Here is a 12,506-nt window from a genome sequence, read left to right as displayed (position 1 = left end):
ATTTTGTGTGGAATGTTAGGGTGCAAGCTACATCAAGGGTAAACGAGCCCGAATTCTAGTGGAAATTTAATTGCAAACCCTCACCCCTAACCGAATACCCCCCACTGTCGCTTTGAAAGTCCGCAAAACTACAGTATTCGCAAAAGTTTATTTATGTCCATTAAAACCATGCCGTGTTTAGTACCACCGGGCGTTGCCCAGACAGAAATCGTTTTTGCATTTCAAAACGGATGTGAAATCCGTCGGTTACCAAATATGACCGATGGGACCTCATATTCAGAGTGGAATCGTTTGAGCATTTCTTACACTGTTATTTTACGAATTTGCAGATGTCTGGCGGTCGCCTCAACTTTATCGATGTCAAGAACCTTTGGGTTCATGGCAGCTCAAAACGACCAATCTAAAACCTCTTGTTCTAAGTTTCTTTTGGCAGCACATGATTTAGTTTTTGTATTTTTTTAGCACATTATCAAATTTGTTGACAAACCTTGAAAGTGGTTATTTTTAAATCCTCTAGGGGTCGCAGTCCTGGTTCCCCGTGTGTATAATATGTTATATATTTTTTGGAGCAGAAAAAGATTAAACTATTCTTCTTTCTTATGACAATAAAACCGTGTTGAGATTACTATATATCGTACGTAATTGTGTCAAACAAATTAGCACAGAAATATTTATACATTTACCCATTTATATTTTTATAGTTGCACAAAACACATACACAACAGTTTTACATAAAATATTAACTGCGGGTATAAAAAACACGACGACTGGGTGAATATCTTCACTACGGTACGTCTGATGTACAGGAATTTTTTAACCTCTGTTTCTGTAAATAAAAAATACGCAAGTATTATACTTTTGAACATTAACAACATATATATACCAACGAAAGTAATTCAAATTATTTCTGTCTGTGTAGATGAGACTTACGTGGTTTGCAGCACCCGGATAAGGTAAACCTCGTTCGCCCAAGGACCGCCTTTGCCATTGCTGCCGCATTTGTCGCTCTCTCCGTAATTGTTGTACCTTAGAATAGCGTCCCGTGCGGCATGACATGCACCATTGTCCTGCAGCGCCATGACGTTATAGCCTCGCGCATGCGCAGCTTGCACACATTTGGCGATTGCATCTTGGCGTGATCGGTATCCGCCGTTGAGTATAGGATCGAGCCCTTCAATCATGGGTATGGTACGAACAAGGCCATCGGACCAGCAGCCCAATTTAATCAGGGTGACTAAACAAGCAGGTTAACAATTTTATTTTGTAGAAACGTTGTGTCAACAATAGATAGGCCTAAAACCAGTTTTTTTAATTTTCAATGCGTCCACTGGACACCGAAGGCGTTGAACACACAGAAAAATACTGTGAGAAACATAGTAAGCTATACTACGCGGTTACAATCCATTATCAGCTGAGCATAGATTTCTAAGTTAGAGAAATAGTACACACTGGCACAATTAAGTAGCTTCATAAGAAGATTGTGGTCACAATTTATCATCCAGATGACCAGCGAAATTATTTGCAATTATTAATTATTAACTGCTATGATGCATTGCGACATGTGCATAGTACATAACTTACATGGTGCAAAATTTCGACGATGAAAGTAGAAAGTTTTTACACGTCCGTGGCTAGCGTAAACGCTAAAAATTATTTTTTACCGGTCTCGGTCTCCTAAACGAGTATAGGAGTAGTTTTGGGGCTACGTAAGACACTGTTGAGAAGAAACGTAATTGTATTGGGTTTATGCTATATTGTTTTACCTTGTGAGAAAGACTTCAATTCATACACTTGGTTTGCGAGGCTGGCACCTTCGCCATTTGCGTTGCATTTATTACTGGGCCCGTGTCGCCGGTAAGTACTGCTGGCATTTTGCGAACTGGCGCACCAACCTCCATCCTTTGAATATAATCAAATCAGAATTAGGGAAAATTGAACCTATTTACTACGTGGGGTAAATAAAGCTTTTTGAGTGAAAATTGGTCCCAGATTTATGTTCATACTTTTTAGTGTTGACTAAACGATCTATACATCTTAGTTGAAACTGCAGATTAGCTAAAACAAAAATTGGATTTTTGCATCACCTGAATAGCAAATACTTCAAATCCTTTTACGTAAGCCGCCCGAGCACATTTAACAAGTGGATTTATTCTTTCTCCGTAGCCCCCATCGAGATGGGAGTCTCCTTCCATTGTGGGGATTGCCCTTGGTTTAATTTTGTCCGACCAACATCCAAGATTATTGAAGGTTACTGGATAAGATAACAAATTGACGCATATTTTATCGACATATATATGCTAATTATAGCACCCAAATATTAGTTAAAAGCACTGCAATGGAAACCCAAGCATTAGCATTGGTGAAAAATGTTGATTAATTGTAATTCTTGTACGCTAAAAGTTGCATTATACGCTTGTTAAAGCCAATTTATAACGATTGGAAACTTTATTTGGTATTACCGAAAAACACATGCAATAATTTGAACGTGGCACTTCACTATAGACCTGCACACATTAGCTGGTTTCAAGGAAATTAGGTAAACTAAAGATCCTTGGTTTTATAGAGCATTTAGTAAGTGTTTACACGCGTAAATAGCTTTTTGACCCTAGACCAGTGGTTCTCAACCTTTGATTGACCGCAGCCCCCTAAAAATAACTTTCCGGCCCCGTGGCCCCCTTTAAGAAACCACATTAGACCAGGCTAATAAAGAAATTTGTAACACACACACTTAATTTTGCGCATGTTTCTGGTGAGCCTACACCCGTGGACCCCCGGCACACAGCTCTTTGGTCGAGAACCACTGTCCTATACGGTATCTTTGTCAAGATTTTTGCTTACCTGCGTCATAAATTTTGACTCCTTCAGATCCAACAAAGAAACAAATAACGGCTAAAGAAATCAAGTCCTTCATTGTATTGTTGTTATCGTTGTTGCTGGCTTCTGGTACCGCACCTGAAACGCACTGTGTTATTTATATCAATATGCCAACAATCAATTAGAATTTAGGTCTTATTACATCGCAAAGTCCCGACCTATATGCGAAATATAGGATGTGGATATGCAGAACTTGTTATGTAATCTATGTTATGCCTAGGACTGTTAAAATGTAGATTGGTCTAGATTTGCACACATTAACTTGTTCCCATCTCCATACTTTCCTGCAGGATAGCATGTAAATTTTGTTTGGTTTATTCATTGAGTTGAGTTTATTCCGTTTGGCGAAAAAACAGATAGCGACACAATCGCACTGGACACACATATAGGCGCAAAGGTTAATCGATAACACTGGCCAACACGATTTTTGGTGTCTTTAATGTTATAATTGATATTGACTAATTTTGGGGTACTGATTTCAAAAATCATTACGGTTTTCTTCAATCAGATCAACTTTTTAAGTTATTTACAAAATCAAAATTTATGACCATATTGATTCCATGACTTTAAAATCAAGCTTTTTTGTGTTTGCTAAAGTTTTGTTACATTATACACATCATTTTTTACAGTGCAGTCAGTTTTATAGCATGAATATGCGTTCTATGCTTATGGTCTGTCTAAAAATGGTTGGTGCAGGCTAGCGGTAACTTTAAAATATACGTGTTTTATGGAGTGCTTTTCAGGCTAGTAAAGCAAGGTGGTAAAACTAAAATTAATAGTGGCTAGGTCATCTGTACGGTGTTGCATGAATTACCAAGATGTTTTGGTGTACACCCATACAACACAACAAAAAAGTAAAAAAGATCTGTATCAAATGTGCATATCTTGCACACTTCGATGTGGCCTTAGGAGTTTAGGACAAGCAATGGGCTCCTCTTACATAATGTTGGCTGGAATATTGCAGTAATGGACAAAAACAGTAGAAAGGGACTAAAATTATTAGAAAGAGTACATAATTAAGTGATTAGGCGGTCTGAAACATTCGGCACGAAAATGAGTATCAAGCTACACTGCCCTTAAAACGTAGGGGATATTAATGATGAGAATTCAGCTAAAAGGTTCCAACAGGATATCAGTAAAACGAAGCGGGTGAGGGAAGGGGGAATAATGTGGTCCTGGCTAACTGCTGTTGGTCAATTAAACGGGACGGTATTGCTGCCACTCAGTTTCGAAAGTTACCAAAGTACATGTGTAGGGGTATACCTGATAACTTACAAATTTGAAACATTTTTTTGTTTTTTGTGTGTTGAATTTTGTTAGTTAGGAGTGTCCACCTGTTACATTTAAAATTAAATTCGAAATTTTGTTCTTGCAATAACGTTAATTCCAAATAAAATACTCAAAACCAGTTTCACTATAGTGTATACATATAGATTGTTTTTCAAATGTGGATGTACCATAACAGGAAAACTAGACGTGATACAGATAAAGTGATTGCATTTTTGAAATCAGGGCACTAGAATTAGTCAAAAACAGTTAAAACATTCTAGACACCAGTAAAAAAATATTTTTTTGTTGCCCAGTGTAATAGTCATTCACACATTTGTGTAGTTGGTCATCATACCAGCTTAGGTCGGAAAAAGTCACACACACCACAAAAAGTGAAAGAACATCATGCTCCATTCGTAGACATCGCAAAACAGAACTTGCTGCCAGCAAACACAGAGGTAATACTTTTTCTCATCATTTTGACGTCTTGAAAATGTAAATAACAACGATTTTTTTTCTTCTTTGCGCTCGTTTTAGTAAAATACCTTTTGTTCAATGAATAAAAACATTTTTGTTCACAATAACATGTACAGTTGCAGCTCTGTGAATATTTTCTGTGCAGCTTTTGTCTTTTTTAGTCAATTTATTTTAGTAGTTTCAAGTCCATTTATTTTTTGATGTGTTGTTGACACTGTTATCGCAATGTTATACAAGGGCGTTTTGAAACATAAAGAAATTGTTTTTGTATTTCAAAATGGCTGTAATTTTGTTTAAGTTTGCTTAAAGAAACAAAGGTTTTAAAAATAATTTGTACATATCTTGAACACAATGAAAGGCCGTTGGTCACCAAATATTAACGATGAGTCCTAAAATTTAGAGCGAAACAGAAGCGGTTGAGCATTTTTACACACTTTTGCGCATTCGTAAAATCCTGGAGGTCCGCCACTATACCAATGTCGAAAACCTCTGGGTTCATAAAACAACAAAACGACCAATGCAGTACTGTTCTATCGAATTATACCAACTGGAGTCAATGTCAAGCAGCGGCACACCTGGTGATTTATAACTGGTATCTGAAGTTTAGATAAGGTAAAAAAGTGAGACGTTCCATATATTTACTTTTATTTTTCAAAACAGCAGGCTTCTGATTTTAGGACCGGTTCATGTCAATGCAATCATGTCAATATAACGTGGTTCATGTCAAAGCAATTACCTATATAAGCAAAAAAGCTATCTGTGCTTTTACCAAGCGAAATAAATTCAACTCAACTCAAAAAGTCTGAGATAAAGATAAAACGGTTGAAGGCATATGGTCTTGACTATTTGAGCAACAACAGTTTTTTTTGGTCCGACACATCACCTTATCATTTGCAGCCAAATTGTTAACGGTTTGACTTTTCGTGGTAAATACTTTTGGAAGGCACCATCAAAGCCACTCTGTTTCAGTCACACGCTTTTATGCGATTAATCTTCGTTTCCCCATTAAAGCAATTTTGAAATTCTTATGTATCCAGTACGGGAATATTCGAGGATATAAAGAGTGGTTACATTTATAATACTTCACTTGTGTTCAGTTTGAAAGCAGATGACCCTTAATTATTCATGCACAAAGGCAGATACATTTAACACACGTTATTTCTTCTTTATGGCTTGTAAACATGTTTTTGCTTGTAAACAGTTTTTATTGAGTATCAACATTAAAAAAAACGAATATTTTAAAATAAAAGATGTGCTATAAAAGATGTGTGCAGTGAATCTGTACAAAGACGATCTGTCCTTCCTTTGATTGTAGACGAGTCAATGCCGAACTATAATGAGAAACAAAAGTAGATACATTTCGTATGTAATGAAGTGCATGATAAAAATTTTACAATCTGTGATATCTGTTAGAATCTGACCTTTGCAGCAGCAACGGAATGATATTGAAGAAAACCAAGCACAGCAGTTTCTGGTTCTTTCGGGACCTACAAATATCAAGCAAACAAAATTATTACTTGTATCCCAATTATGTATGGTTGCTAAACTTGACAACACGCCGAAATGTTAAATTTTGCATTTGGCAAGTGGTTGGGCATTGACCAGGAGGTGAAAGCTGCTGTAGTTATTGAACCAATGTTGCCAGGTCAAATTTTCAAGAACCGCCATCACAATTGTAAAAACTAGCTCGAAAACCCAACTCCAAAGTAAATTAAAAATCCCTTTGTAAAGGTACATGCAGTATGGGATTCAGCCGGTTCGCACCGGTTCTACAAAACCATCTCACGAAATTTTATGAGATTACTGGTTACTCTCAATGGACTTTTTGTAACAGAACCGGCTGAAAAATACGACTTTTAGAACCGGCTGAAAACGGTTGCCGAACCTCTAGCATACTTTGTCTAATGCCATTATTTTATTTAAAAGCTATGTAGATCCCAGATTCGCTTTTAAGGCGTTTGGCAAGTTTGTTTAGCAGTTTTGACCATTTGTTAGAACATGTTTTATGGTAAAACAATTGTTAAACCTGGCAGGACGGCCCTTTGACGTTTTTCCTTTTAGCCTTACCGGGGCTATATTTGAAAGAACAAACATGGCCAATTACCTTCTTCAGGTGTTTGAGTTGCCTTTTGTATTTCAGGAACAATCTCTTCCATATGCATATCCTACAATACAAACTGTCAAAAATTAGTTTGAGCTTTTTATATTGTCGTATTTGAATAAATTAACTATTTTTTGCGATATGCAGAACGTTAGTGACAAAAACCAAGTTTTTCTTGGAAAATTGCCACTATATAGGCCTATATTTTTTTAATTATTGTCGCATCAATAGGCTACCGAATTTAATTAAATGTCGCAGGTGGCGTTAATTAAGTATACAAGTCTATGTTGTTGGTTAATTAGGTGATAGTCTGTAAAAGTAGTCTATTTTTTACCTTTTGGAGTGGTGAGCCATTTTCTGGGAGGAAGTTATGCACTGCATATTGTAGCCCAGCAGTGCAGCTAAAAATCAGGGTAAGTCAAAGCCGAATGTATTAAAGTTTTTAACAATTTTGTCAGAAATTAGAATCATTATAATGTCAAAAAAGATTAGTACAAAATAGCCTAGCTTGCAAAACACGTTAAAACTTAATGAGTGTACTTGCCCGCTGGGGTATGCTTCTTCATTTGGCCTTGAAGTAGTAGTGGGCGTGCTATAACGTTCTAAAAAAGGACATATATATCATTGGCAACTAGTCTAGTTGGACAAGCCTTTACCAACGTTCGGTTCGGGCGAGCTTTTGTTGCAGGATCGTATACTTGTTAGTTCAGGACTTTAGGGTGGGTGGCGAGCCAAAAAAGCTGAACGAATGCTACTATTGTAGTGTTTTACCATTAAAAACTATTAAAAAGACTTATAAACTGAATACTGGCGCTGTGGACCTACTGAAAGTGCCACAAACACACCACAACTCCACACTTCTACAAATTCGACACTAGAGAACTTTAGAATAGATTATTGTTTATATATAAGTAGGCCTGTTTTCATAAACTTTAGGCCAGCCAGGGTATAGACAATGGAATGCAAAGTACCAATAAAAGCCCAAAAGTTTACAGCTGCTCACAGATTCAAAAGATTTTTTTGCGGACCTGTCGTTATTTTTTATGACCCAGAGCTCGCCTAAGCTTACCTATCTCATAAACTGGCTCATAAACGGAGTACTCTTCTCCCACGACGGGTTTAGGTGGGGTTTCATCTGCAAAGCAAATATATCGTGGCGCAATGGGTTAATGGGTTGTTAAAAATTCTTTTAAAAGTTTGCACATTTTTTTAAAATCATAAAAGTCGATGAAACTACATACAATGTGGCAAATTATTTTGGCTGCTGTGTTTATGACTGCAGTCAAAGTACAGTTAAGCGTGTTTAAAGTATAATAAAACTACAATGATCACGCGGTTTCTTAATCATCTTTTGCATTCTAGGCCTACCTTCCTCGACGCTATCATTGTGTTGCTGAAGCATTCGCTGAAATCGCTCCTCTACCAGACTTATCTTCGGTCTTCTCATTGGCTCCTGACTCCAACAATCCCTCATCTCAGTTTCCAGTTGGCTCACAAGTAGCTTTGACTTCTGTTTTACTTGATTCCGTTTTAGTTGATCAATCTTGCCAGCATCCGGACGCTGACCATTGCGGATACCAAGCAAAAAGGTGTTAAAATCATCTGTAGCTGTCAGTGGAGACTCACGTGTCATTACGGTGTACATTGACATACCAAAGCTGTAAACATCTGAAGCCTGTGACATTTTACCATAAACACCGATTATTTCAGGGGCGTGGTAAATGTTAGAGTTTAAAAACCAGGGATTGGAGTAACCAAGACTTGTTCTGCTTGAATACTTTTGAAGATCGTCAAGCACAATATCAGCTATTTTGCATATCATGTGACTGCCAACCATCACACTGTTTGGTGAAAATTTGCCATGAATAAATGTTGGATCCAGGTTGTGCAAAAAAGCTAAACCACTGACAATTTGGCTGCAAATGATTAGGTGGTGTGCGGGACCCAAAATAATTGCTTTGTTGCGCAAGTACTCTTGACGCCTTTGAACCGTTCTATTTGTACTTCAGTCTTTTTGCCTGGCGAGCTGGTAATTGTATTGACATTGATCAAGTTGGGATGTTGGTCATCCTGCAACCTTAAAAGCCTGTTTTGCAAACTGAAAGGAAATATGGAACGTATTACTTTTTTTTTATAAAATCCAAACTTCAGAAACAAAATTTTTACCGCGTATCATTGTGAAATTCCATGCGTTTGGCTTCGATGACAAAAGTGATCGAATTACCAAAAGTACCTGGACACCATCTGGTATAGTTGGGTGAAGCAACACTGCTTTGGTCATTTTGTTCTCCCATGAACTCAGAGGTTCTCGATATTGGTAAAGTGGGGGGACCTCCAGGTAACTGCAAGTACATAAAACAACAGAGGAATCTCAGTACTTCAGGCCTATTGAAGGCGTCATACCGAAACACTCGGTCACCATTGGGATTCGAACTCACCTCATGCCAGTTTGTTTTAGCCTACGCCTTGCCATAAGGGAATGCTTGGTGACCGGCTGATTCGGTATGACGCCTTTAATAAGCCTGTGAGTTTGCCATAATGGCTGGTCTGCATCGACGCTTCAGGGCTGATCCCAGCTATTCACCGTCTTACCTAACAATAGCGTAAGGAATGGTTAAACCGTTTCCATGCCGCTCTAAATTTGAGAACCCATCGTAGATATTTGGTAACCAACGGCTTTTTATTTTATTCAAGACATGAACAAATTATAAAGCAATTTGGAAAAAAAATTACATCCATTTTGAAAAGTAAAACAGTTTGTTGGTGTTGAACGCCATTGTATAATCTTGCGATAAATGTATCAACAAACTGAACACAAACAAAATTTAAAACAAAAACTGCACAGAAAATACTCACAGAGCCGCTAATATCCATGTTTGCAAACAAATACGTTTTTGTTCATCAAACCTAAAAGTATTTGACTAAAACGAGCGCGAAGTAGGAAATGAAAGTCACTTTTATTTACATTTTCACAACGTCAAATTGGTGAGAAGAAGTACTACTTCTGTTTTATAGAAATCATATTTGCTGGCAGCAAAAGTTTTCTTTTACGATGTTTACGAATGGTTTTTCACTTTTTGTTGTGTATGTTTTTTTCATCCTAAGCTTGTATGATGACCAACCACACAAATGTGCCAGTGATTATTGAATAACCTTTGCACCTATATGTGTTCTAACAAACAGAACAACAGTTACATACCACACTGCAGGTAGAATGGTTATGCATTTTGTTAAATGAACCGTTTAAAGTGTGAAAATCAACACAAATCTACATTTTAACAGTCGTAAGCATAACATAGGTCACACAGCTGCAAAGTATATTGTTTATATTTACGTACAAGTTCTGCGTATCCACATCCTACATTTCGCATATAGGTCGGCACTTTGGAATGGGATAATGAATAACACAGTGCGTTTCAGGTGCTCTCAAAAGCCAACAACAACGCCACGATGAACGTTTTGATTTCTTTAGCTGTTACTCGTTTCTTTGTTGGGTCTGAAGGAATTAAGAGTTTTTTTACGCAATTGATCAAAAATCATGACATAGATAACGTATTGGGTCTACAAAACCTGTTTTACGCGTATAAATGCTGTATAAAATAAGTGATCTTTAGTTTACTTCATTTCCTTGAAACCAGCTAATGTATGCTGGTTTATAGTGAAGTGTCACGTTCAAATGGGTGTAAGTGTTTTTCGGTAATACCAAATACATTTTCCAATCGTTATAAATTGGCTTTAACAAGCGCATAATGCATCTTTTAGCTTTAAACAATTAAAATCAATCCGTCGCAGTGCGTTAACTTATAATTGGGTGTCGATTATCCTACATGTCCACAAATTATATGCGTCATTTGTTATCTTATTCTGTATCCATCAAAAATCTTAGATGTTGGTCGGACAAAATTGACCCAAGGGCAGTACCCCGATAGAAGGAGCCCCCTTTCTCAATGGGGCTGCGGAGAAACAATAAACCAAATAGTTTGGGCAGGAACTTGGCCGAATGGTCCGGCGCGCCTGACCCCCATACAGACGTAAAAAACTGATCGGGATTCAATTCGTCACGGGGAACGTCCTGGGTTTGAAAAAAATAAAATAAACCTAACATTTAAGTTAGCTAGAGTCGCCTTCTTCAAAGGATTTGAAAAATTTGCTGTTCAGGTGGCGTTAAAATCAATTTCAATTTTTTGGATCCAATTAAGATGTTGATAAATAAACAAGCTATTGCTGCTAGGTGTAGATCGTTTTGTCAACATTTAAGCGCCATGTATATTATAAAGGCCGCAATGCTTCATGGCAGTTTCCAAATGATTTTGTTGGCTGTCATCTGGAAGATAAATTGTTGCGCTATTATACCTTACTTGCACATACTTGACGAAAAACAAATCTATGCGCAGTATATGTTGTTTCAACATTGGCCGTTTTGGACGAAATGTTACAGGACTGTTGATTTGGTCATTGCAGTTCCATATTTTACTAGTTTGGGGCCCAACATTTACCCCACTATCCCCCTAAAATGGGTAAATTTTCTTTGTAAAAGCATTTATTGCATGAAAACCAGCACAAAATGCAACACAAATTGCATACATATATATATACTGTAGTTTTAAATCGCATGGATTAAAAGTAAAATTGCATATGTTGGGAACTTAGAACACATAGCTAAACACAGCACATGGTATTAAAACATTTGCTACATGAAAACATTCTGCAAGCAGACAAAAGATTAAAAATACACTATACACTAAAATAAATTATACGGTTACTATACAGTAGATTGATTAAACCAGTGGTTCTTAACCGGGGCCCTCGGCCCTCAGGGGGGTCACGAGCTGTATTCAGGGGGCAAGGGTGTAGCCTCACCAGAAACACCCACTAACAATCAGTGATTCATTCTCTTTTCTTTTGGGCAGAATTGAGTGTGTGCTGCAAACATCTTTATTCCATCTAACATTGTTATTTAAAGGGGGCCACAAGACCCAAAATATAAATTTAGGGGGCCACAGTCCATAAAAGGTTGAGAACCACTGGATTAAACTGTAAATCATAAATATTTACAATACATCAGGTATAATAGCAATTGGCAACTTCTGCCAAAAAAACACTTTGTGGACCATACAGGTTAGTCCAATATGTACCTTACAAAAGCACGACTTTACTACATAATTGGACAAGCATTGTGAAAATCCTTTTGTCTGAAATTCCAAAGGCACCTTCAATATAGTTTAGGCTACAATTAAAAGTAATTGTTGGGTTTAGTTTTCCAGATTTTCCCTAATGGTCTTGCAAAGTTCTTTGAGTTGTTGAGAATGATATGGAGCATTGTGTCGCAATCCAAACATCATTGAAGAATGTACGGAATGTGGCAGGTATTGGAGTGTGTGTGGCACTCCTAAATTCTGCAACCTGCCAGCCAAGATGATCTAAAACGTGGTCAAATTTATGTACTCCTGCACTACCAAAAACCTGTTTTCAGTTTCTAACACCATACTGTTCATCAATTTTGTGAATAATATATGCTAAATAAACTCTTTTTCTCAAACTCAAATTTTCTTAAATTTTTTTAAACAAATTGGCAAATGCTTACGTCATTATTGGTAGTATCAGAACAAAGAATAATGCAATTTAATTTTTATGTCAGTTATTGCAATGATATTCTTTATTAGACTGTTATAATTTCAGATAACATATTTATCAAATAACTTTTTGCTTAGAATGATACCAATGCTAAAAGAAAAATATGCTGAAAGGCAGAGAGCACATAAAATGCAAAGGAGCACATCTATTT

At 37.0% G+C, this 12,506-nt stretch overlaps 1 protein-coding gene across 1 annotated transcript in view; it reads right to left on the bottom strand.

Annotated features, from left to right (window-relative positions):
• Positions 1-11,463: 11,463 nt before the first annotated feature.
• Positions 11,464-12,506, bottom strand: part of LOC145229400 (arylacetamide deacetylase-like) — a 6,516-nt gene continuing 5,473 nt past the window's right edge. Inside the window, exon 9 of the mRNA XM_080094729.1 lies at positions 11,464-12,141. Within this exon, the coding sequence (XP_079950855.1) occupies positions 11,974-12,141 (168 nt within the window). The 3' untranslated portion in view covers positions 11,464-11,973. The remainder of the gene's footprint in view (positions 12,142-12,506) is intronic.

This window comes from Phallusia mammillata, chromosome 5, assembly GCF_965637545.1.
Source record: "Phallusia mammillata chromosome 5, kaPhaMamm4.hap1.1, whole genome shotgun sequence".
Classification (NCBI taxonomy): Eukaryota; Metazoa; Chordata; class Ascidiacea; order Phlebobranchia; family Ascidiidae; genus Phallusia; species Phallusia mammillata.
This window is presented reverse-complemented; position numbering and strand designations above follow the sequence as displayed.